We start from the raw sequence: 26,074 nt of genomic DNA on the forward strand, positions 1-26,074 counted from the left end.
CCCAAGCCCTACACCCCCTTTCTTGGGGAAGGCTTGATAAAAATCCTCACCAATTTGCATAGGTGAACACAGACCCAAACCCTTGGATCTTAAGAACAATGAAAAAGCAATCAGGTTCTTAAAAGAAGAATTTTAATTAAAGAAAAAGTAAAAATCACCTCTGAAAAATCAGGATGGCAAATACCTTACAGGGTAATCAGATTCAAAACATAGAGAATACCACTAGGCAAAACCTTAAGTTACAAAAAGACCCAAAAACCAGGAATATACATTCCATTCAGCACAGCTATTTTACCAGCCATTAAACAAAAGAAAATCTAATGCATTTCTAGCTAGATTGCTTACTAACTTTTTATAGGAGTTCTGAAGAGCATTCCTGATCCGTTCTCGGCAAAAGCAACAGACAGACAGACAGACAGACCCTTTGTTCCCCCTGCCTCCCAGCTTTGAAAGTATCTTGTCTCTTCATTGGTCATTTTGGTCAGGTGCCAGCGAGGTTATTTTAGCTTCTTAACCCTTTACAAGTGAAAGGGTTTTGCCTCTGGCCAGGAGGGATTTTATAGTTCTGTATACAGAAAGGTGGTTACCCTTCCCTTTATATTTATGACACAAGCACTGATGGGACAAGTGTCCATCAGGACACTGACTGATAGCATTAGTGATAACAAAAGTATATTATTAATCACACTTGATTAGGCAGCAATCATCTTCCCTATCTCCACCACAGCTACTGTCCCAAGATCATGCACACTCCAAAATCCATGACAAGAATGATGCCCAAATCCCAGCGTTGTGCCTAAGCTAGTATCTCCACATGGCAGCAGCATGGCAGCAAAACCATTGTTCTGAGGGGTTTTCATGATGCAAGTTAATTTATTGTCACTGAACATACCCCTTCATTTACACCTTCAGTAGAAATCACTAATGACAGCATAATGTCCATCCAAAACATTGGTATTCGCTGCTAGAACACTTTTCCCCCTTCCAGAGAGTTATGGTCTCAAAATGTTAAATAGCTGGGGCTAAAATTACAAAGCAAGTGATTCCATCTCATTTCACCACTCTGTCAATTATCAGCAAATTCCTCTATTCCCCAAAACAGTGCACACAGCTTTCAGCGTTTACAGATCAAATTAATAAACAGTGCCACATTTCCAAAGTGTTAGGAAAACAGCGAAGTTCACTACACTACTGGGGGTTCCAGTAGTGACACTGCAAGCCAAGGAGAGTAACGATGCATATTTCATCAGACTTCCCTAATAAGCAATCTTCTTTAGAAAACAGTGATTTAAAGATGTTCAATTTTCCCCACTTGGATCTCTTATTCAAAGCCATTTCAGCACAAACGTAAAATATTTGAATATGGGCAGTGAAATGGAGTCTCTTACTGGTGCAGGCCAACTTTTAGTATTAATGGGGTACCAATTATGGTATTCTTGGGAGGACTCAAGAGGCTTAGTAGGACAAGCAGGTACTTTGAGTACACAGATTTGAGAACAGAATTAAAGTTATCAGCACAAACCATACAAGAGCAGGAAGAATGAATTTGAACTTACCAGTAGTATGTCAGCCACAATGGCCCAGTTTAAGGCTAAAAAAAATTCTCCAAGTGCAATAAAAATCTGAAAAAACAAAAACAAAATGAACCATAGTAGCTCTGTTTGACAGATTGACTTTCTGTACCATAAAGTGGCTAGGTGAGTTCACTGACTTGTAATTATACTTTGCTATGGTAATGAGAGTGCTGTACATGAAAATCTCTTTACAAACCTTAACTAAATATCCTAACACCCCCAGAGATAAATGCAAATAGTCTCTCATTTTAAAGATGGGGAAATGGAGGCACAGAGAGTAAGTGACTCGCCAAACATCACATCTTGTCAGGAACAGAGACAGGGACAGGAGTCATGAGTCCTCACTCACAATCCCCAAACACATAAAACATAAGGGGCAGGTGTAGGTGTAGCAGATGGAAGCAAGCATTTCAGAACCCAGTAAAAAAAAAAAATTCAAACCAATAGCGCAGCAGGAATTCCCCACAGTCAGATGAGTTTTAAAATGAGCTCCATGAGGTTCGTTTGGCCAGGTTTCTAAATGAAACCAACAGGATGACTCTGTGCAGGCAAAGTTCAAGTACTGCACTCAGAGGGCTCGTCCCAAGAGGAGGGAGGAACTGGCTCCTAGACACAGCCAGCCCAGACTCCCTCTTATGGTGCCCTGTAGGATTCCCTAATTCACCACAAATAGGCCACACCACACTTCCCACCATGGCTGGGTCCCTAATAAATCTTACATCTGTGGTCTTGGAAACCCTCTCCCTCCTAGTCCCTAGATATGGGTTTCAATCAGGTTGTGTGGACCAAACCACATCTGATGGAAACACCACAAGATTAAAAAGTTAACCTGTAACGAACTATCAATCCTGAGCAATTTCAGAAGGCAGTATCCGACTTTAGTGACAATGGCCACAGTTATGCACTAAGTGCAGTAAGCGAAATCGATGGTACTCAACCTTCCCAGACCACTGTACCCCTTTCAGGAGTCTGATTTGTCTTCCGTACCCCAAGTTTTACCTCACTTAAAAACTCCTTGCTTACAAAATCAGACATAAAAATACAAGTGTCAGAGCACATTATTACTGAAAAATTGCTTACTTTCTAATTTTTATCATATAATTATAAAATAAATCAACAGGAATATAAACATTGTACTTACATTTCAGTGTATAGTATATAAAGCAGTATATACACAAGTCATTGTCCGTATGAAATTTTAGTTAGTACTGACTTTGCTAGTGCTTTTTATGTAGCCTGTTGTAAAACTAGGCAACTATCTAGGCGTGTTGATTTACCCCTTGGAAGACCTCTGTGTATGCCCAGGGACACGTGTACCTCTGGTTGAGAACCATTGACACAGGCGCTGACTCCGTCGGTGCTCCAGCTCTGGAGCACCCATGGAAAAAAAATTACTGGGTGCTTAGAACCCATGGGCAGCTAGCTCCTCCCCTCGCCCCTAGCGCCTCCTGGCCACCGGCCACTCCGCCAATCAACTTCTCCTCCCTCCCCCTTCCAGCTCCTCCCGCCTGCTGCGATCAGATGTTTCGCAGCGAGCAGGAGGCGCCGGGGGGGAGGAGAGTGGAGGGATGCACTCGGGGAAGCGGGTAGAACTGGGTGGGAAGAGGCTGGACAGTCCTAACTGATCATGTGCTAGGCAAGTCCCTTCCTTCCTCTCTTTTACTGGTGCCATGAAAATTCAACTGGATCATTGTCTGTAATTTGATACTTTAGAATCACTGCAGATTGAGGGAGTGGATTTCAGTCCTGGAAAGGGACTTTCTGCAAGTGTTTGCATGAAGTTGAGTCCTGCTGTGCAGCTTAAGCTTTATGCAAATCCATCCATCCTGCAGCAGGTTATAAGAGGCAGTGTGGATTCAAGTGACAGAGAGAAGAGACACGGAAAGAACGGGGAGATTTATGGAAATACAGAAAGAAAGTAGCAAATCTTTTGGATCTAGAAGAAGTGTGTATTTGTGTAGTGATTAGAACCAAAGGACTGAAAGAGTCCTGGATTCTTCCTGGACACTACTAACACACTATGGCCTTCATTTGGTGGAGTTTTCCACCAAATGCATCTGATGAAGTGAGCTGTAGCTCACGAAAGCTTATGCTCTAATAAATTTGTTAGTCTCTAAGGTGCCACAAGTACTCCTTTTCTTTTTGCGAATACAGACTAACATGGCTACTACTCTGAAAAATATGGCCTTCAGCAACTCACTTATCCCTCTTTTATAGAAGTAGCAGGTTAATACTACACATCTCCCTTATAGGGGACTCATGATGCTTTGCATTTGTAAAATAATTTGAGATTCTGGGATGAAAGGCAGTATAGTAGGACAAGGCATTATAAAATGTACATGCCCCCGCACGAAAAAAAGAAAAGAGGACATGTGGAGCACATTTGTTGTACAGAAATAGAATAACTTTAAACCGTAAAATCTAGTGTTAAAATCCAAGTGAAAATACGTCCAGACGCTTCTTCCAGCACAAGGACGTGCCAAACCAGGTGCTGAGAAAGAGGGCCAAATTCATCACAGGGAAGTCAAAGATGAATTGGGCTCAGAGTATAACAAGTGGTGGGATTGACATGAGCTGGAACAGCAGAGAAACCGGTATAAGGAGTTACAGCATGCTACAGCAAAGGCCCCAGGCCCTATAGCTCCATACAATTCCACTAGAGTAGTTCAGATCATTATTAAATACCTTGTACTAGTCCATATTATCAGATCTATTTAGTTCTGGTAGTATGAGTGATTCCACCTTGGCCTAAGAGAGTTCATTTTTAAGGTCTCATGCAGATGATAGTTTTAGCTCAGAGTGGCAAAATATTACCCCAGCCAGCTTTGAGATGCAATACCTAAAGCTGCAGATTCACGTTGTACTTGTTATCTGTTCTTGAACTAGCACCAATTTTATTTTCCCACCTATGATATAAATGCATCTTAGGTATACTCACCATCCAGCTGCACACAAGAATATAGAAAGAGATTCTCTGTGTGTTCCTTTTTCCTGGTTCAGGGAAATAGATCTTGGAAGTAGTTTACTCACACAGAGAAGCCACACACAATGCATTATTTATCTGCACCTGCTATTTCTGCCATTCCCCAATGCAGCCTAAGATCTCTCTAATCACTACTCTAAATTAATATGGGGAATGGCTTTGTCAGAGCTACAGACAATCTTGTTTGTTTTGTGGCAAGTCAGCTCTCATCCGTTAATAACTATAACGGTTTGGAATGTCTGCCCAAAACAACAGGGAAGCCCAGCTACCGTACTGTTCAGACCACAGAGTCAGCTTAGGTCCTAGATACAGTACTAGGAGATAGCAATTAGTTAAACTGAAATGGTTATAAGATTCCACAGTAACAGGGTTATTATTTTATTAGGATTATTGCTGTGAATGAGGTATTTGTATTCTTATATAGCCCCTATAAAGTAGACTGAATGCTGTACTATGATATTTAAACATGAAATGAGATTCAAGAATGCCCTGCTATAAGTCAGTCATGTATCTTGTAACATACTATTACAAAAATAATCTTCCATGATTGTCTTCAAACTGACTAATAAATACATTGCAACAATGGCTTATGAAGCTAAATCATATCTGCCTGCCATACATAATAGACTAGATTTATCCCTCCTGCAACAACTGAAGTCAAGGGAGTTGCACCAAGAATGCACATTTGGTCCATTATTTAAGTCTTAATGATGGTTCCCTCCTTGCCTCAAATACATTATGTTTTACATTAGTGGCCCTAAATACTGCATATTTACTACAGCTGCAGTGTTTGGGCAAGAACCATGTGTACTGTATCAAAGGAGATGTGTATCACTTTCTTTTCCCCCATTTTTAAGCTCCCTTTCTTCCCCCCCCAGCCCTACGTGCCGGATTCCCGCACTATACCCACTCCAATTGTCTATTTCCTTTCCCTGTTTCCCTTCCCAGTCCCTGACAAATGAGCAATTTAAAGCCTGGTGGTAGTTTACATGGCACACTGGCTACAATTTCTATTTGAAGGTACCATCAGCTTTGAAGAAAAGACTTATATCAGCCCTGGAGGGTTGTGAACAGGAAAAGCAACATGCTGAGCATCTGACTCTCTGGGGTTCCCTATAACCATCCTAGAAAAAACTAAATCCCCTGTGATTTTTTTTCCTGAAGAGATTTGGAAAGGTATTTAAAGGGCAGCCAACATGCTGTTACATTGTCAAATGAAAAATAAAATAGATGAAGGAATCAAGTTTATACGAAATCAGTTCCAGCAAGCCCTATCTAGGGAAGGGTCAGAGTAGCAATTAATGGGCTGGTTTAAGGAAAACATGGTGCCTCTTTCCTAAACCAAGTAAAAGAGTCACTTGGGCAAGAAGCAGACATCACATGTAACCAAGAAATTCTAATTGCAGGCCACAGGTACTAATCCCACTGGATCGCAGAAGTCGGTGGCTAAGAAGAGAGGAACTGCAGGTTGGCTCAAACTTTGGCTTCACTGGGGCAAACTCAGTCCTAAGGTCAATGGAGGTGAGGCCACTAAACACTGAGGATGGAGTGGAGGTTAAAGATAATGTAGGCATGGCCCAATATCTAAACAAATACTTTGCCTCAGTCTTTAATAAGGCTAAAGAGGATCTTAGGGATAACGACAGGTTTCAGAGTAGCAGCCATGTTAGTCTGTATTCGCAAAAAGAAAAGGAGTACTTGTGGCACCTTAGAGACTAACCAATTTATTTGAGCATAAGCTTTCGTGAGCTACAGCTCACTTCATCGGATGCATCGGATAATGGTAGCATGACAAATGGGAATGAGGATATGGAGGTAGATATTACCATATCTGAGGTAGAAGCAAAACTCAAACAGCTTAATGGGACTAAATTGGGGGGCCCAGATAACCTTCATCCAAGAATATTAAAGGAATTGGCACCTGAAATTGCAAGCCCATTAGCAAGAATTTTTAATGAATCTGTAAACTCAGGAGTTGTACCGAATGATTGGAGAATTGCTAATATAGTTCCTATTTTTAAGAAAGGAAAAAAATGTGATCCGGGTAACTACAGGCCAGTTAGTTTGACATCTGTAGTATGCAAGGCCCTGGAAAAAATTTTGAAGGAGAAATTAGTTAAGGACATCGAAGTCAATGGTAAATGGGCAAAATACAACATGGTTTTACAAAAGGTAGATCGTGCCAAACCAATCTAATCTCCTTTTTTGAAAAAGTAACAGATTTTTTAGAAGGAAACGCAGTGGATCTAATTTACCTAGATTTCAGTAAGGCATTTGATACCATGCCACATGGGGAATTATTAGTTAAATTGGAGAAGATGGGGATCAATATGAACATCAAAAGGTGGATAAGGAATTGGTTAAAGGGGAGACTGCAACGGGTCCTGCTGAAAGGCGAACTGTCAGGCTGGAGGGAGGTTACCAGTGGAGTTCCTCAGGGATCGGTTTTGGGACCAATCTTATTTAATCTTTTTATTACTGACCTTGGCTCAAAAAGTGGGAGTGTGCTAATAAAGTTTGCAGATGATACAAAGCTGGGAGGTATTGCCAGTTCGGAGAAGGATCGGGATATTATACAAAAGGATCTGGATGACCTTGTAAACTGGAGTAATACTAATAGGATGAAATTTAATAGTGAGAAGTGTAAGGTTATGCATTTAGGGATTAATAACAAGAATTTTAGTTATAAGTTGGGAACGCATCAATTAGAAGTAACGGAAGAGGAGAAGGACCTTGGAGTATTGGTTGATCATAGGATGACTATGAGCTGCCAATGTGATATGGCTGTGAAAAAAGCTAATGCGGTTTTGGGATGCATCAGGAGAGGCATTTCCAGTAGGGATAAGGAGGTTTTAGTACCGTTATACAAGGCACTTGAGACCTCACCTAGAATACTGTGTGCAGTTCTGGTCTCCCATGTTTAAAAAGGATGAATTCAAACTGGAGCAGGTACAGAGAAGGGCTACTAGGATGATCCGAGGAATGGAAAACTTGTCTTATGAAAGGAGACTTAAGGAGCTTGGCTTGTTTAGCCTAACTAAAAGAAGGTTGAGGGGAGATATGATTGCTCTCTATAAATATATCAGAGGGATAAATACAGGAGAGGAGAGGAATTATTTCAGCTCAGCACCAATGTGGACACAAGAACAAATGGGTATAAACTGGCCACCAGGAAGTTTAGATTTGAAATTAGATGAAGGCTTCTAACCATCAGAGGAGCGAAGTTTTGAAATAGCCTTCCAAGGGAAGCAGTGGGGGCAAAAGATCTATCTGGTTTTAAGATTCTACTCGATAAGTTTATGGAGGAGATGGTATGATGGGATAATGTGATTTTGGTAATTAATTGATCTTTCAATATTCAGGGTAAATAGGCCTAATCCCCTGAGATGGGATATTAGATGGATGGGATCCGAGTTACCCAGGAAAGCATTTTCTGTAGTATCTGGCTGGTGAATCTTGCCCATATGCTCAGGGTTTAGCTGATCGCCATATTTGGGGTCGGGAAGGAATTTTCCTCCAGGGCAGATTGGAAGAGGCCCTGGAGGTTTTTCGCCTTCCTCTGTAGCATGGGGCACGGGTCACTTGAGGGAGGCTTCTCTGCTCCTTGAAGTCTTTAAACCACGATTTGAGGACTTCAATAGCTCAGACATAGGTGAGGTTTTTCGTAGGAGTGGGTGGGTGAGATTCTGTGGCCTGTGTTGTGCAGGAGGTCGGACTAGATGATCAGAATGGTCCCTTCTGACCTTAGTATCTATGAATCTATGAGGTACACCCATTTAAAGTTTGAATTCAGCCCTCATTGTAATCTGGCTCCTGATAAATAGCTAAAATTCAAACATAAAAATATATCAAGGCACTAAGGAGACAGTACTTGCTGCTACAGCCAAGTATATTCCTCTCCCATCAGCATAAGGAAATTTACAGCTTTGGATGGTGGAATAGATTCAGACAGGTGATCCAAGCCAAACCACATCCTGAGATGGAACAAAATTCAGACATCTCTGTTGCAATTTGCACCACCTGCACAAAAACTAATTTTGAAATTAAGAATTACTGAACTATGCACACAGAAAGCAGAGGAAAGAGACTGTTCTAATGGCATCTCCAATCCAGCTGTCACAGAGAAATACTGAAAAAGTATTGAAATACTTCCATTTCAACTTCCACAAGAGGTTTCTTGCAAGTTTGGATAGACAACACAAGGCTGATGTTCACCCACCAGCTACATACAGCCAAAGCACCATTCGTAATTTATTCAGATATGGACAGAGCAATACAGCAAGCACTCTTAAGAAATTCTGTGAAGTGTGCAGTTTTTGCCTCATTAGCTTTTGTATACTGTAAGGTATAGACTACTTTACTGGCCTCCATGTGGCTGAATTAACACTGACGGGAAAGCCAGCTTCTTTGCCTGCTTCCTACACCATGGAATGCTCCAATTCAGTGGGATCTTTGAGTCAGATGCACCAGCTGGCAATCCACCCCAATTCTCACACCATTATGACTTATGCCAGATGGAGTTTGGAAATAAAAAAAACAGCATAGTAGGTGCTGGGAAGGGGAACAGTTAGGCAGGTGTAGTTGTAAGAATCAGAAGAAACAGGTGGCAAGACTACACAGACCTCAATAAAATAAAATAAATAATATTATATTCTTCTATCTATATAGAGAAACTGCAGCATTTAAAAACCCACTTGTCTGTATCTGCGGGGGGGGGGGGGGAAGGAGGAGGGGCAAGAGAGAGAAGGGAGAAATTATGGCTGTCCATATCCCACTCTGGGATTTCCTCTCAAATCCTGAGAACAGAGTGCTGGATGCCAACCTCTATTCAAAGGAGGATTCTGCCACTATATTTTGGAGGGGATGGTGGTATGTTCCTCCACCCTTTAAAACTCAAGAGATTTTTGTGTGAAAAAAGTTTTTCATTCATGAAGATTTTCATCTCATGCTGCTTGGTTGTCATTTGATGTCTCATGCAACAACTAGGGAACAGGAGCTGACAAACTCCTTTGAGCAAATGAATTTTCATCCAACCATCCATAGTCAGAAATAGGGGCTGGGAAGGGGGAGAAGCACTATGATATGCTGGCAGAATCATCTATAATGTTTGTTAAAGTTAGTGGAATATGCAGTTATGATTGTGTGCTGCACCTTTAGGTGTAAAAATGTCTGCTAGAGGCAGAACTGTAAACGGATTTGAGATAGAGGCTCTTATAAAGAGAAAGCACACAGATTCTCAAGACAATTATATTCTCTGCCATTTACCTCCGCATACCTGAATCTTTTTTTTTTTTATATAAAGTCAAGTCCACATTTCGCCCTGTGTGTGTGAAAAATTCATCTGCTTTTCCCCTTAAGTGTCAGGTCTTTCACTGGGATTTTAGATTGCTGAAGAGGCAAAAGGAAAACCTTTTTGAACAAAAACTATTTTTAGAAGAGAAAGCACTGTGATAGCACCCTTTTTTGCAGTGAAGTGTTGATTACTGTAATTAACTTTACATGGATCCTATTATTTATGTTAATTCTGGTAATGGTGGATCTAGAGTCATTGGAGGGGGCTTGGGATTCCTTTCATAGCTGTTAACGGATTATTGCTAAGATAAATTTGCATTCAGTTCATCCTCACGTGGAGTTCCTGCAGCTACTGATCTCTCTTGTTATGTTTCTGCATTTCTCTTTACCGAGAAACGCTTCTGCATACATCTCCACAGGTCTAAGAAAAGCAGCTAGAGATTTTGGGCACCCAACTTGCTGATTAAATTCTTCTTACCAGAACTCTGTTTATTGTACAGTGCCAAGCACAATGTAATCTTTAAGTGTTCTGGGAGAGAAGAGAAATAGTATCATTCATGGCAGATTCATTTAATTAAACACCAAGTTAGGACTTTGAGTTTGCGCCTAAATATACCTTTGGAAACTTGGGGCAGTCAAACCATGCCCAGCTAAAGGTACACTGTAGTCTTTTAGCAAGTGGCCATACTAGGTTGAATAAACTTACCACCCTTTTCAGTACAAAGATGCAGTGCATGGAGGTTATAAGTCCCAGTCTGCAACATCCCCTTTTCCATAGGTGGTCTGGCTGTTCATATTAAAAGGGGAGCTCCGCACGATGGGATGGGTAGTCCCTAGGCTACACCTCGGAAGTAGAGACTGCAACCGCAGACCAGGTTAGAGCCCCCTGTGCAGCACTTGGCCTGTGGGCTACATAGTGGCATGAGCCATTGCAAGCTGTTAATTAAATTCCTTCAACTATTCCATTCTGAGGACCACCCTGCAACCTACCCATGCAATCTTACAAAGCCATTTGTCAAGGCTACACAGTTTATCGACACTTACGTAGGTAGCAAGGATGCTCTGCTCAGCCAGCATGATAGACAGATAGAGACATGGGGCGGAGGAGAACATGCCCACAGCACAGATAAGAGGGTCGGCCTTAGTGTTTATCTTCTTATATCTTCTTGCAACTCCTGCCCCAGTGATGACACCAACAATTCCCGTCATGATGGTAATTCCTCCAAATATTAGGCTGGAAGTAAAGGAAAGGAATGGGATGAGTAGGGCAATAAAGGCACATTAAGGGAGAAGAATCAGTCCAGGTGTCTATCATCAGTTTGTGACCTCAGCTTCTTTTCTCACCACCCTTTTTTTTTTTTCTTTTCTTTTTTTTTTTTGGTGTTTATTGCACAAAGCAGAGAAGGATTTTAATGGAGAAATCAAATCTGGGCTCCATTTTACCCAAGTCCTCCAGGGCTAAATACATGCTTAGTTGGAAATTATGCTTCTGCTATCAATCTCGTGTCCGCCAAAGCAGTGATGTGCCCTGGCACAGAGCAGGTGTTATCACCTGTGCCAGAGGAAGGGAGATTAACAACTCACTGGGTGCTCAGTCAGTAGGAGCTGCCTTAGAGAGTCAGAGGAGTTTCCAGCCATCTTGGCCATACCTATGAACTAAGCTACTCCCTCGCCCCCATTACAGATGGGGTAGCTTTGTACCAGTCTGCTCTCTTGGAAGAGATCCCATCACATGGGATCATACTGGTAGAACCCATCATAACCCTCAAATTAATCTGGCTCACATGAGATACTTCGCCCACTGCTGGATACAGCCCTTCTTTACATGACAGCTCAGGGCAGACTGAACAGTTATTCAGTTGGAACTACACAAAATATTTTCACAATGTAGAATTTCAAATGCCATTCAGTTTTGTTTCAGAGCCTTTGAAAGCTGAAGTGCTTCTCAGAGGAATAGCCAGTGTGTCTTCTTCAAAGCAAGACTTATCTTGACTTCCAGTGGGACTTTTGTAAACCCTTTCCTCTATCCCAGATGAAATTCTGATGACAAAAATAAACTTCCCTGTGATAAATAAGATTTTGGTGTCCCTTATTGTTTAATCACAGCCCTCTTGAATGAAGTGGAGACAGAAATGTAGTGTTCAGAACACAAGAGGCTCTAAATATTTTAGCATTCTGGTAGCATGCTATGTGGCTTTAAGGGTATGTCTACTCTGCAATTAGACACCCATGGCTACCCCATGCCAGCTGACTCAGGCTCATGGGGCTGTTTAATTGTGGTGTAGATGTTCAGGCTCAGCTGGGGCCTGGGCTCTAGGACTCTGAGAGGTCAGAGGGTCCCAGGGCTTGGGCTACAGTCCAAGCCCATCTACACCACAATTAAACAGACCCTTCTCCTAGCCCAAGTCAGCTGGCATGGGTTAGCCATGGGTGTCTAATTGCATACCCTTAAGAAATGGTGCCCTTTCTTGGCTCTCCCTGGCTCTAGGGCAGGGAGATCTGCACTCATACATAGCAGGCTGTGATGCCAAACAAGGAATCTGTTCTTTTAAACTGAAGCACACTGACTCTTACCATTTCTCCCAGATGGTTAGGAGGAAATTAGTTACTAATTCTACACTAAAAAGGTGAAGCAATAACTGACAGCCAACTCTATCAGGCAGAGTTCAAGTGTGCAATAGGCTTACCACTCTTCACTACTCTAGGCAACCATCACAGTTAAACAGTTCTTAGAAATGACATGGACAGAGCATCAATGGTCAGAAGATTTATTTTATACACATTTGCCCAGTACAGGCAAGTTTGAAGCTCTAAGGTTCGTGTTTCTGAGGGGCCCTGTAATTGTCTTTAGAGATCCCTTTTTATCCCAGAGGAGCTATGAGCTCTAGGCTAGTACTGAAACATAGCCACTCGTAAGATAGAAAAGGAGCATTTAAGACAGAAGAAGTGGAAGAGAGCTTTTGGCTAAGTGCAGAAACCCATTTCTGGAGATCATTTTTTTTTTTTTTTTTTTTTTTTTTTAAGACTGTCATGGGATCTTTTGGTGTTTGAAAACCCCAGGTACTTGTCTGGATACCTCAAGCATCGAATTCAGAACCTTCTGTCCTGCTTCCTTGAGGTTTCTTACATCTCACAGCCACCAGGCCATGACCAGGGTTCTACTGATTTGCTTTACTTCATTCTAAACCCCCTACAGGGATGAAGAGTATGGCAAATCACTCAGTTCTTGAAATATCCTGAAAGGCTAGGAATAGCTTGGTTTGGGATGTCCATGACAGATCATAAGCCTGATGAGTCACACTTGCATGGAGTCTGGCAATCAGTACATAGAGGAAGAGAGGACGGGGAGATATTTTGATGCTTGGGTTGTGGAAGGCAGTAGCTGGTGAGGGTGGGAGCACAGTATTGACTACACTCCACTATCCCTAAGGCAGAAAGCCAAGGAGGATTGTCTTCCTCCACCCTGAAGGAGGAAGGGTTCTGAGAACGTCAAAGCCAATGAAATGCCAGATCGGAATTATAGTATCAGCTGCTTTGTCCTGCTGCCTTGCTGGGACACAAAGTAACAAATCTCTCCCTTCCTCCCAACACCACACATCATTTTCTCAAAGTACCTGATACTTTATCTGCATTTCAAGATCTGTAACGGAGAATTCCTCTCCAGAAGAGCTCTGCCTGCAGATAAATTATTGATTGGTGGAATTACCTTATTTTGATATAAAGGTTATGGTACTGCGCCAGATGAATCAAGCCTGATTCACACTGGAGTCACAGTAACTTTGCCACATTGGCAGTTTATTCTAATACCAGAAGAGTAGGAAAGAAATAGGGATGGCCACACTTTTATAAAGATCTGGACAAACTGGAGAGTCCAGAGGACAGCGACAAACATTATAAAAGGTTTTGAAAACCTGACCTATGAAGGAAGGTTAAAAAAGCTGGGCATATCTAGTCCTTAGAAAAGAAGGCTGAGGAGGAAACCTGAAAACAGTCTTCAAATATGTTAAGGAAAGAGGACAATGATCAGTTGTTCTCCATATCCACTGAAGGTAGGACTAAACTCCCTTAAACTCTGAATCTGAACCTCATGCTCGAACCCTTCTCCAGTCAGCAACTTTTCATTACTGAGATGTTTAAATTACTTCTCCCCTCCAACCCACGTATTCTAATACCGATATAAATCTGATGCAACTGGAAAGCCCTTTAAGAGAATAAGTTAAACTGGGATGGTCCCCAAGAAGCCAAATTAAGGGCTTGTCTACACATGGAAATTGCACAGATTTAACTAATTCAGTGTAGCAAAATCAGTGAAAGTTCCTATGGAACACCCGAGTTGGCATATGTGTGTGTAAGCCTGACTCTAAGACTTCTACTTCTTGCAAGGGCTGCTGCTTGTCTGGGACACCCATCAGGGATTCAGTGGCATCCAAGCAGGGATGCTCTTCAGATCAAGGGCTGATACTTCTTTGTAAGGAGGGAGCCAATTCTGCAAAGCCAAACCGATTTTAGTACCTTCTTCTAAGTGCTTTTTAAAGAAGTTAGTATGTTGCCCTTGATTTCCCTCCACAACAAGTCAGTTCCATCTGGGAAAGATCAGAGCCTTTCACCAGTGGCCGATTTTAACCCTTTAGTGAGGCGGCACATTGTACATGAGCCAAGTCAAGGAATTTGAGAAGCATTTCAGAAGCAAGCCAGAATCTTCTCCTAATTAGGTGATCCATTCACTTGGGATGAGGAGCAGTCCCTTAGGGCACCCCAGTTCATTAGATTCTGTTGCAAGAAGTATACATTAAGAGTAATTTAGTCAAGAGATTACACTGTTAATTGTAATATGCACAGTTTCTCTTTCCTCGGATGATTTAAAGCAATTTATAGATGAAATACGCCCCATCATAAGGAGGGCATGCCGGCATTAGTTCCTGGCTCCATTACATACTACTTGTGTGACCTTGAACAAGTCAGTTATCTGACTCAGTTTGTCATCTGTAAAATGGAGCAATACATCAATACTTATGCCTTCTCAATAAGCGTTCTCAGCCACATCCCACCCTTTGTCTTTAGGAAGAGAAAGCACATGACCGCCGTTAGCATTTAGAAAAATGGAGTGTTCATATATGCATTTCCTATACCCTGTCTGATCTTTTCAGAGTGAAGTGTGCCTCACCTGGTGGAAGAATCGCATGGCTCCTGAAGGCATGGAGGTACAAGGTCATGGAATAGCTGAGCCCTGGAAAGGAACACTGGTACCCATAATCCCAGGGCTCCAGTCACAAAGGCCATGGCTGTCACACCCAATGAGGACCAGATGAAACTTCGGCTGTCACACCAAAAGAAATAAGTATTAGTGCTATGATCAATAGTTTGAAAGAATGGGACATGGGAAGGAGAAATCCAGCCTGGATATCTAGTGTTCTAAGTAATCAATATGAATGGATTGCTTCAGAAAGCTGTTAACAATGTGAGTAACTTCCCTGTTGATTATGAAGATTTGATTACTGAAGAGATCAAATCTATATAAACTCAGACCAGCAAGCGTTAGGCATTAATTAGTTATGTGAACTTTGGCTTTCACAGTGTTAAAGTCCATCTTTTTCTTGGAGATTCACACCAGCATTTACTGCAGGTAGGCTGTGAAAGAAAAATGACAGTGTTGGAAGGTGGGTGAAAATGTCATGACTTGCCAACAGTTTGAAAATACAGTGCACAGAGAGAGCCCTGAGTGCCTCAGGATGATTTGAAGTTTGTTTTGTTGCCAATATACACAAGCACAACAGTTTGGACAGTCCAATAGTTAAGGAAGGAGTTGAGAAGTTAAATGTTACTGTATCTCAAAGTGTCATGAAAGTATAAATTATTTCTTAATCAGCCTACAGAGTTTTCAAGAGGAAGGGTAAGCAGTATAACAAGCTGCCTCTACTGGAAGCAATTAGAACTGTTAAACTGTTTCACAGACCCCCTAGGACTAACAGAAAGTCTACTTTAGACTAAGGGGTCAATAGGGTAAGGATGACATCTTAGTGTAAGACAGTGGCTCTCAGACTACTGTACCCCTTTCAGGAGTCTGATTTGACTTGTGTACCCCAATTTTCACCTCACTTAAAAACAACTTGCTTACAAAATCAGACATAAAAATAAAAGAGTGTCACAGCACACAATACTACTGGAAAATTGCATACTTTCTCATTTTGTCTGTATGAAATTTTAGTTTGTACTGACTTCGCAGGTGCTTTTTATGTACTAGGCAAATATCTAGTTGAGTTGATGTATCCCCTGGAAGACCTCTGTGTACCACCCCCGGCAGTATGCGTACCCCTGGTTGAGAACCACTGATGTCAGATACATGTGCTATAGATGACATGTCATAACCTCCCAGTGAGCCAGGATTAGCAGCTTAGTACCTCAGCTCCTCAAGACACATGGCTCCAGCATTTGAGGTAAAGATATGTCCCTTGATTTGCAGTAGCAGGTCCCTTATTCTTTGTGGATCAGTCAGTAGAGTCAAATAGGTCGCATACATACACAGCCAATACATGACACAGATCAGTTACATCACTAATGTTTGAAGAGTGACCTCCTGATGAGTAAAGCTTTGCATTGCATGCATTGGAACAACCAAGGACCTTTTGGCTCACCTAAGATAAAAGTTGCCTACAGACCACAAAAATCCTGATTTGGGTCTCAAGTGTGATTATTGTGCAGGGTGCCCATAAGGAAATGCCAGTCACCAAGTGGAGTACTGTGCTCTGGTGTCCCTCCACTACTAATGAACCACAATTCCATCCTCCCAGATGATGTAGTCACTCTATGGTGGTGAGATATGATCAAGCCTGGTTCCCAGGAAAGCAGAAGAGGTCGTTTGTCCTTAAAATAAAGGGAGCAGATAGGAATGCATTTGAAGGCAGATTACAATGTTAGTCCGGCCTGGGAGAAAGAAACTTCATGCAGGTAAACAGTGCCACCTAGTGGATAAAAGAAAAGGAGTACTTGTGGCACCTTAGAGACTAACAAATTTATAGGTTTCAGAGTAGCAGCCGTGTTAGTCTGTATTCGCAAAAAGAAAAGGAGTACTTGTGGCACCTTAGAGACTAACAAATGTATTAGAGCATAAGCTTTCGTGAGCTACAGCTCACTTCATCGATGAAGTGAGCTGTAGCTCACGAAAGCTTATGCTCTAATAAATTTGTTAGTCTCTAAGGTGCCACAAGTACTCCTTTTCTTTTTGCGAATACAGACTAACACGGCTGCTACTCTGAAACCTAGTGGATAAAGAAAGTCAGCTTTTCCAGCCTTTTGCCAAAGCTGACGGGGTTAGCTGGTCATACATCAGAGGATGCACAGCTACTTCACAAATCTAAGTCCTGATCTTTCAGGATCTAGACCCCTGATATCATAAGGCACTGCAGCAGACTATTCAATACATGCAAGACTGCCCGAGAGTGCTGATACAACATTCCTTAGGAGACACCCACAAATTCAGCACCATGAAAAGGAAATGATCACACAATGGTATTAACACTAACACCTAGGCACAAAGTTCAAGAGCACATTGGTCACTAGTAATGGCACCACTGAGAGATATGGATTTTCCTGTTCTTATTTTCCCTCTGCTGCCAGCCATGTCTTCCTCTAGGCACTTTTCAGAGCAGAGGAACTGATACTCCATGGCAACAGATCCGGAGCCCAGCATTTCCCTAGAGGAGCAAGGCTGGGGGAAACAAACATTTACTACCAAGTGTAGCCCTGCTCAAGTCACAACTGGTAACAAACATACGCCCAGCAGTAAGCACAGAGCAGGCAGGCCCCTGTTCTGGAAGCTCTTAGGGGAAGGGAGGGCCTTTTACTCCGATTGTAGAAGGCATTATAGATTCACAGGGCTGAATAATTATTAGCAATAGCGCATTGCTCCTGCTGCTGCAGAACACTAGGAATGAGACAGATTCTGTTAGAAAGCCCCACAGGGCATTCAGCCATTTGAATTGCTGCTTGCCGTTATTTGTATTATTGTAGTGCCTAGGAACATCAGTCTTGGACCGGACGCCTCTGTACTAGGCAATATGCCGAAAGAACAAAAGACAGTCCCTGCTCCAGAGAGCTTATCGTCAAAGCATAAAGACAAGACAAACGGTGAGACATGAGGCAGCAGTGAGACAGTAGTAGTGTAGAATTATCTGGCCTGTTCCTAATTGGCAGGTGTTTAATTAGCTCTCAGACCTGTTATAAAGACACCTCGTTTTCCTGCATCTCCTGTCATCTGAGAGCTCCAAGCACGCTATAGACCATAAAGTCTAGGGCCCGAAAGGCTACTTTGAACTGGGATCAACTGGTTGTAGCACAGCTCTTTCTGCCCTCTAACATGCTCCATTCGCTTGGATCTGAAGGAGCATTTTGGTTGTTCATCCTCGTACCATGACTCAAGATGTTGCAACCTAATTGTCAAAATACCCAACACTTGGGACCACCCCTTGTTTGTTGGGGTGAACTCTCAGCCCCGTCAGCTGTACACCTAGGAATAGGATTCTGTTTGGTCTACCACAAGCAGGTGAGGAGTTCCTCTACACTGGATTTATATTTGATTTGAGTCCAACTAATCACAGCAACAGATAGCCTCATGGAGACCACAAACATTTGTACATGCTAGGGATGGGCCAGAGTTGTGAAGTTATACCCCTGAACTGAATCCCAACATAGAGCCCCAGGGAGGTTAAGTTTGGCGGCAGGTTTGGATCAGGATTCAAACTGAAGGACAGTAGCAGTTAGACTGAGTACTAGAGTTCAGGCCCATTTCTAAATTGGATAGGCAATTCTAACAGGGTCTCTCCAGTAATAAGTGAGCCAGACACTCCTGTTCCCTCTGTCCCAAAGACTAGCTGCTTTGCATCTTGCTGTGGCCAGTGCAGATCAGTTCTTAGTCTCACAGGTAGTAAGTATATCAGTAATTAAGGAAGGGGGATTCATTACAGACATCTCTGTGATCTTACATGCCCAACAGCATATAGATGCAGAGGGCCTGCATGTAGAATATGGCAGCTTTCTGAATTTGGAATTGCTCTATTGGTTTAATAGCCTTTTGAGGTGGGGTGTAGCCTTTGCAGCCATAGCCACCTACTTCTTGCTGAGGGATTTGACATCTTCACACCAGGTCGTGCTGGCAGTACTCTGGGCACCAGGCTTCTTATTTGCTCCCTGAGTTGTGTTAGTGATACTCTGGCCTCCATGTCTCTCAGCTGCATCCTGGGTTGGATCAGGGACCAGTAGAATCAGAAGAGCCACTGCTATCACTCCCATACAAGGAGTTATCTGTAGAGACAAAACTGGAGTAAGGTCATGGTCACTTTTCCTCTAATACTGAAGGTCAGTTAATAGCAAAAAAAAGTCATGACATTGCTCCTAAAGATTTACATTTAGGGAAGCTGCAGATAAGCCTAGACCCAGTTGCATGCATCTCCTAGACATGATTAGCTTTTCTCTCAGGGGAGAAATCCTTTTGGTGATGTTGGTGAAAAGATGCAGTATGTTCCCCAACCCTTATGCATTCTCCTATGCGAAGGTACTGTTACCTTCCCCATGATCCTGGAGAAAAACGTAAGGGGAGGGATCCCCACGATTCAATGTTGGGATCTCGAGCAGGAGGGTCACCAGATATGGGAGCCATAGCATCCCTGCTGCACCTAGAAAAGCATTCACACCCACATGCACACTTCTAATCCTGCAAGTACCTCAGCAGGGGGGTTATTCAGGACATTTTGAGTAGCATAATGTAGAAGAACTTGTAGTCCCAAGTCAAGTATTCCAGAGTTCTAGTCCCAGCTATTACTCATTTTCTGTGCAGCCCTAAGACAAACCCCATGTCCTCTTTGCCCCACTAATACTAGCTGACATACTTTGCAGGTGAGTTAGGAAGATTTATCAAGTGCTTTGAAGATGTGAAATGTCCTACAAGGGCAGAGCATTCATCATGGCAACATGACTAATACAAGGGGAGAAATAGGGGTTATTTCCAGCAGTATTTTCACAAAACTGGTTCCTCTTGTAACAATTTCTCTGCAGAATGACATGATTCTATACCAAAGTAATGACCATTATAGTTTTTAGGTGCCTCTGTTTGAAAAGGCCTCTAGGCCCAGCACCAGCTACCCATCAGTCCACTGTAGCTCTTCCAAATGGGTCTATAATTAAGGGGTGCCTATGAAGCTAAGGAGGATCCAATGTTCCACCTAAAAATTGACTGGATGGCAGCTCTGCAGTTCACCCATCCTTGCATTTAGCACAGTTACAGTCATGAAACCCTAAAACGCCACTCATCCTCCAGAAAGAGTTCCATTAAATAGTGAATTCACGTAAGAAAGGGGGGCTTTAATGGAAGGTCATAGGATTGCAACTCTCTTCTCTGTTGGTAACTATGTTCCCCTCCATTCATTCTTATATTTTCTTTCTTTAAAACCCTTTTAACATTCTTGTTGAGACACAGTGACACGAGATTGAAATCCTAATGATACAGACCCCAATAGACTATATGGATCCCAGTCAAAACCAGGATTTTACAAAGAGCGGATCAGTACAGAGCAGTGAGAGAAAGGACTCACCCTGAATGCCCAATGCCAGTGGCCAGCAGCCTGTGTTACACTAGATGCCAGAACATAACCAAGACCACTGTAAAAGACAAAATGTGATGCCAAGACTACATTAGTTTCCATTGGTGCAGTGAGACCCCAAGGCCCTGCAGGGGTAGGATTTGTACAGAGAGGAGCATAGAGGAACATTTTTGAGGGCATTTCCTACCAGTGAGGCCTATTCAATTGTAGCTCCCAGAGAAACTAGTTGGGTTTAGGCGTTGTAATTTGCTCAGAGCAGGTTTGAAATGGTGGTAATATCCAAGCCACATTTACATTAATATTTATGCAAGTATGCTGATACTGAAAAACAGGTACTGATTTTTCATAGTACAGACACACTCTGCGTGTCCCTACTGTTGAATCACAGGTGGTCAGGTTACCTTTCCCCCAGAGGACAGATTTGGAGGACAATGGGAGATTGGCCCTTATCCAGCAGCCCCACACAAAATGTTAAGATTGGGGAGCAGTTATTCAATCCTGTTGAGACTATCCTAGAAAAGGGTTTCCCAGGCCCACGAAGGCACAGAAGCAATGTGATGATGTCTCTGGCTTGCCCACCCTCCCAACATGAAGGTAATGGTAAATGGGGAGGAAGGGAGGTAGTGGCAAGGCCAAGAAGCAAGGTAGGGGAGAGTATTATCCAGTGTATCAGATAGAACAGGGGTGGGCAAACTACAGCCTTCAAACAGTTTTAAGCTGGTCCGTGAGCTCCAACTGGGGAGCAGGGTCTGGGGCTTACCCCACTCTGGTGCTCCAGTGGGGTGCAGGATCGGGGGCTGCACCACGTGGCTCCCGGAAGCTGCGGCATGGCCCCGCTCTGGCTCCTACATGCTCCAATGGCCCCCTCCGGTGCTCCAATGGGAGCTTCGGGGCGGTGCCTGCAGACAGGGCAGCGTGCAGAGCCACCTGGTAGCTTCTGTGTAGGAGCTGGAGAAGGGACATGCTGCTGCTTCCGGGAGCTACTTGAGGTAAGTGCCCCTTGGAACCTGCATCTCTGAGCCTCTCCCCACACCCCTGCCCCAGCCCTGATCCCCCTCCCACCCTCTGAACCCCTCGATCCCAGCCTGGAGCACCCTCCTGCACCCCAAACCTCTCATCCCGAGCCCCACCCCAGAGCCTGCACCCCGAGCTGGAGCTTGTACCCCTTCCCACACCCCAACCCCCTGCCCAAGTCTGGAGCTCCCTCATGCACCCTAACTCCTCATTTCTGGCCCCACCCCAGAGCCCACATCCCCAGCCAGAGCCCTCACCCCCTCCCATACCCCAACCCCAATTTTGTGAGCATTCATGGCCCACCATACAATTTCTATTCCCCCATGTGACCCTTGGGCCAAAAAGTTTGCCCACCCCTGAGATAAAGGTGTGTTTCCCCTGGGAATAAACATTTATTCTGTGTAATTAGACCCAAGCATCCAAATCCAGGCAGCCCACACACAGGTTCACTGCAAGACCCTGTTAGGGTAAACCATATGAATTAAGCTCTGCAATGGTTCCTTCCTTTAACTTTAACTGGGAGACTGAGCTCTAGTCCTGACTGTCACTAACACACGGTAGGACTCTGGACAGCTTATCTATAAGACCATTATTTCCCCACTCTCAGAGGACTTTTGTATTAAGAAAGCAAACCATATTTTCAATACCTTATTCTTTGTATATGTAGAGCTGTTTTAAAAGTGCAAGTTTTTTATGGGAAATTATAAAAAAACAAAAAAAAACCCCCACCCTTCTTGACAATATTTTTAAGAAAAAACCAAAAAGCTGAAGAGCTTTGGGTATTCCAAAAAAATTCTGCTTTTCAGTTTGCTTTTGTTTTGTTAAAAATTTCGATTTTTCCCACAAAATCAGTTTTCCACAAGAAAAAAAGATTGGTCTAAAAGGCATTTTTAATTGAAAAAGTAAACATGAAAAAATCCAACCAGCTCTATTTAAGAGTGCCAAACAGGTAACAGACCCTGCCCTAAAAAGCTTAGTCTAAGGCACAAACCAACATGGCTTAGTCAAGTTATGGCATAGGTGTTGTAGTTCTTTCCAGAAAGTGCTCCAAGAAGTGCCAGTTACTGGTGAGCAGACAAACCTTCCAACTGGGATGAAGATATAGAAGACAGACAACATACAGGTCCTTTGGTCCCCCTCAAACAGGTCTGCAATGATGGTAGGCGCTATGGTGGAGTAACTGGCTGTGCCGATGCCAACAAATCCTCGTGAAAGGAAGAATATCCAGGAGTACTGGGGACAGAAGAGGCATTAAGATTCAAAAAGCACACATTAAAAGGAAGCTACCTCTTAAGGAAGCATGTTTCTCATGGGATGGGAGTTTAAGGCCTGGTCTACTCTAACTAAGGGGGTAATGTAAGTCGACTTAAATTATGCGAGTTAAATTATGTAACTTAAGTCGACGTAACTTAGATTGACTTACCGCAGTGTCTAAACTGCACTATGTCGACAGGAGATGTTCTCCCGCCGACACAGCTTCCGTCTCTTCGGGAGGTGGAGTATTGAAGTTGACAGGAGAGCGCTCTCACATTAACTTATCGCATCTTCACCAGAGCTACTAAATGGATGCCAGCCGCATCAATCTAGCCAGTAGTGAAGACAAGCCCTTAGTGTAGACAAGGTCTTAGCTGCCTCTGCCAGGGTTGTTACAGTTACCAGTGTTTACAACAGGGAGAACACTTTAAGTCCCCTATGGTTACTACGGTAGCCTCACCAAACTGGAGGATCTAAGAAGGGCAGCTGAAGTGACTGGGCCAAATCCTGCAGTGCTTGGCATTTATTCATTCATGACTCCCATTGATTTCAGAGTGCTGTCTCCTCCTACACCTGCAGCCCCTCACACCACAAAGCTGTACTTTTTAAGCTTCCTTCTGCAGCAGCATGTGGTGAACTCTTGGGGTGTCACCAGGGGGCATTGCAAGGCATGGTCAGTAGTTCCACAGATTCACCAGTCAACCCCCTACACTCCAATGCACATGCTCAGCAAGAGGGAAAGGACAAAGCTAAGAATACTACAGCAGCAGCTGTAGAATAGCTTCACTGGTGCTCTATGGCCTGGAAGGGACAGGATATCATCCCCTGTAGAGCTTTTCTGCACAAAACCCATTTACTCCTGTTTCAAGGAGTAAGTTCCAAGGTGCAGCCTGAAAGCTTTTACAAACTATAACATGATTAGAACAAACGTTCCATGAGTCACTGAAAGACTCAGGCAGCTGATTTCTCAAAGTACCATTCCAAATAAGCAAGTGACATACCGACTCAGTGACGAATGAGCTGCCTAACGTCACACCTGACCAGAGGAAGATACCAGCACTGAGGATGACTTTCCTGTTGTACCGGTCACCAAGGTATCCAAAGAAGGGTGCAGACAGCAAAAAACATAAGATGAAGACTGCAATACAAAGCAAGAACAGTGACAATGCTAGTCATGCATCCGATGAAGTGAGCTGTAGCTCACGAAAGCTTATGCTCTAATAAATTTGTTAGTCTCTAAGGTGCCACAAGTACTCCTTTTCTAATGCTAGTCATATTATTCTTATGGCTCCCCTAGCTCCCCAGAGAGGGATACCATGTGCTACTGTTAGTAATCCGTTAGTCTTTAAGGTGCCACTGGACTCCTCGTTGTTTTTGTGGAATCAGACTAACACAGCTACCCCTCTGATACTTGACATGTGCTACTTATTAGGCTGAATGCCCAATTTTGAGGTTGCAGAAGTGCAATTCATGAGTAGAGAGCTCTGAGCCAACCCTCCAGATCCAAACAATTCGCATTTGTATATTCCTGGCTCTTCTCTAGTTACAAGATGTTTGGATTTATTCATTCTGTCTGAGGCAATGGCTTTTCTAGCTATCAAAGATTACGGATGGAGATGACAGAACCCATGAACAGTAAAATAGATGTTTAAAGCAATAAACTGGATGAAATGTGTTATTAAGTTACTATTTTATATACATAGCTGAAAGACACTCCCCCCAAGTACCTCAATAGACCATGGAGGACACTGAAAATTCAGCTTAAGGTTGCGCCTCCAGACTCTGCAGCTACAGTTCAGACAGTCAACCCAGCTTACTAGGTCATGTCACCATCCAGAATGGACTGGTTATTCCCAAAGCATGCTCTAAAAGGGAGTACACCCTTAAATACTATTGAATTCAGTTAAAGAGTTCTAATTCTGGAACTGATCATTTTACAGAGTCCGAAAGATACCCAACAGTTAAAAGTAAAACAAAGGGATTACACACAATGACCACTTTATGTAGAACTTTCACTCAAGCCAATTGCTTTATGGAAAAAAGAGCTATTTAATTGGTTAGCCTGCTCTATTTATATCCTGGAGTCAATGGATTTAACTAGGTTAGAATTTTACCTGTTGTGTTCAGGGCAGGAAGCAAATATATTTCCCAATGGTAACCTCAAGGAGAATTTTTATATGCAGAATTCTATTGCCCAAGTTGGAATTTAGGTGAGAAACCAAGTTTAACCCCCCTCAATTCTTATGATTTAAGTGCCATAGGAACTTTAGTGACCAGATAGCAAATGTGAAAAATCTGGACAGGGGGTGGGAGGTAATAGGTGCGTATATAAGAAAAAGTCCCAAACACTGGGACTGTCCCTATAAAATCGGGATATCTGGTCACCCTAAGTGATGACCACAAACAGGCCAGGACTTTCTTTACTCCAGGAAGGCTGCAGGCTTGGTCAGACTTTAGCCAGTGCCTTTCAGTCTTGTATTTGTGACTAAACTGACCAAACATTTTAAAGATCAAAGCCGAAATCAACAGAACAGTGGGGAACTGCAAAAAAATAAGGAGCAGGGAAGAACTAGACTTCATTTTAGAGACAGGCAACATGGATGTGGAGCAGGCTAAGCTGCTCCCAGTAGTGTGACATCTCTTTACCTGTCTGCAGTAAGCCTGCACTGCCATCACTGATGTTGAAGTACTTCTTTATATCTACCAGCACCCCTGCAACGAAGAGAAATCTCATAATTATAGATCTATAGCAGAGTGTACCATTCCTCAGTAGTTGCCATTTTTCTCATTTGCTAGCCTGAAGACTCACTTCAAGTCAAGGGATTGCACAGAGGTGGTGAGTTTGGCCCATTAATTTTCATGGGGGCTGTAATCTTTAAACCTTCCATAGCATCTTGTATACATTAATAAATTAGTTACTGTGAAGTTTCCATCACTTTCTTCAGGCCATTCATAGTCATCCTACTGCGGAGATCTTGCAAGACACAACTCAGCCATGATTTCCATCTAATTTCTACAGAGCCATGTGCGTGCAGAGTGATGTATAAACAGTTTACAATTCAAGGTTTAGACCAGTGGTTCCCAAACTTGGTTTGCTTCCTGCAGCTCCCATTGGCCGGGAACGGCAAACCGCAGCCACTGGGAGCTGGGAGCGGCCGTACATGCGGACGCTCAGGTAAACAAAGTGTCTCATGGCCTGCCAGGGGCTTATCATGAACAAGCCACGAACCAAGTTTGGAAAGCACTGGTTTAGACGGACACAATGGGAAATAAAATAGAATAGACGGTACTTTAATTTAGTGGGCTTTTAGCATGAAGCTAGAGATCCTGAAATGTTTAGGATAAGCAAAAGTTAATTCTAAAAT

General features: G+C 43.0%; 1 protein-coding gene across 1 annotated transcript in view; it reads right to left on the reverse strand.

The window, feature by feature from the left end:
• SPNS3 (sphingolipid transporter 3 (putative)) overlaps nt 1-26,074 on the reverse strand; it is a 49,334-nt gene that overhangs the window by 19,524 nt on the left and 3,736 nt on the right. The window contains exons 2-9 of the mRNA XM_038375725.2: nt 25,356-25,421; nt 23,711-23,847; nt 22,537-22,688; nt 20,433-20,499; nt 18,956-19,146; nt 15,014-15,166; nt 10,894-11,083; nt 1,557-1,622 (exon numbers count right to left, since the gene is read on the reverse strand). Coding sequence (XP_038231653.1) covers nt 1,557-1,622; nt 10,894-11,083; nt 15,014-15,166; nt 18,956-19,146; nt 20,433-20,499; nt 22,537-22,688; nt 23,711-23,847; nt 25,356-25,421 — 1,022 coding nt within the window. The remainder of the gene's footprint in view (nt 1-1,556; nt 1,623-10,893; nt 11,084-15,013; nt 15,167-18,955; nt 19,147-20,432; nt 20,500-22,536; nt 22,689-23,710; nt 23,848-25,355; nt 25,422-26,074) is intronic.

Source organism: Dermochelys coriacea, chromosome 17, assembly GCF_009764565.3.
Source record: "Dermochelys coriacea isolate rDerCor1 chromosome 17, rDerCor1.pri.v4, whole genome shotgun sequence".
NCBI lineage: Eukaryota > Metazoa > Chordata > Testudines > Dermochelyidae > Dermochelys > Dermochelys coriacea.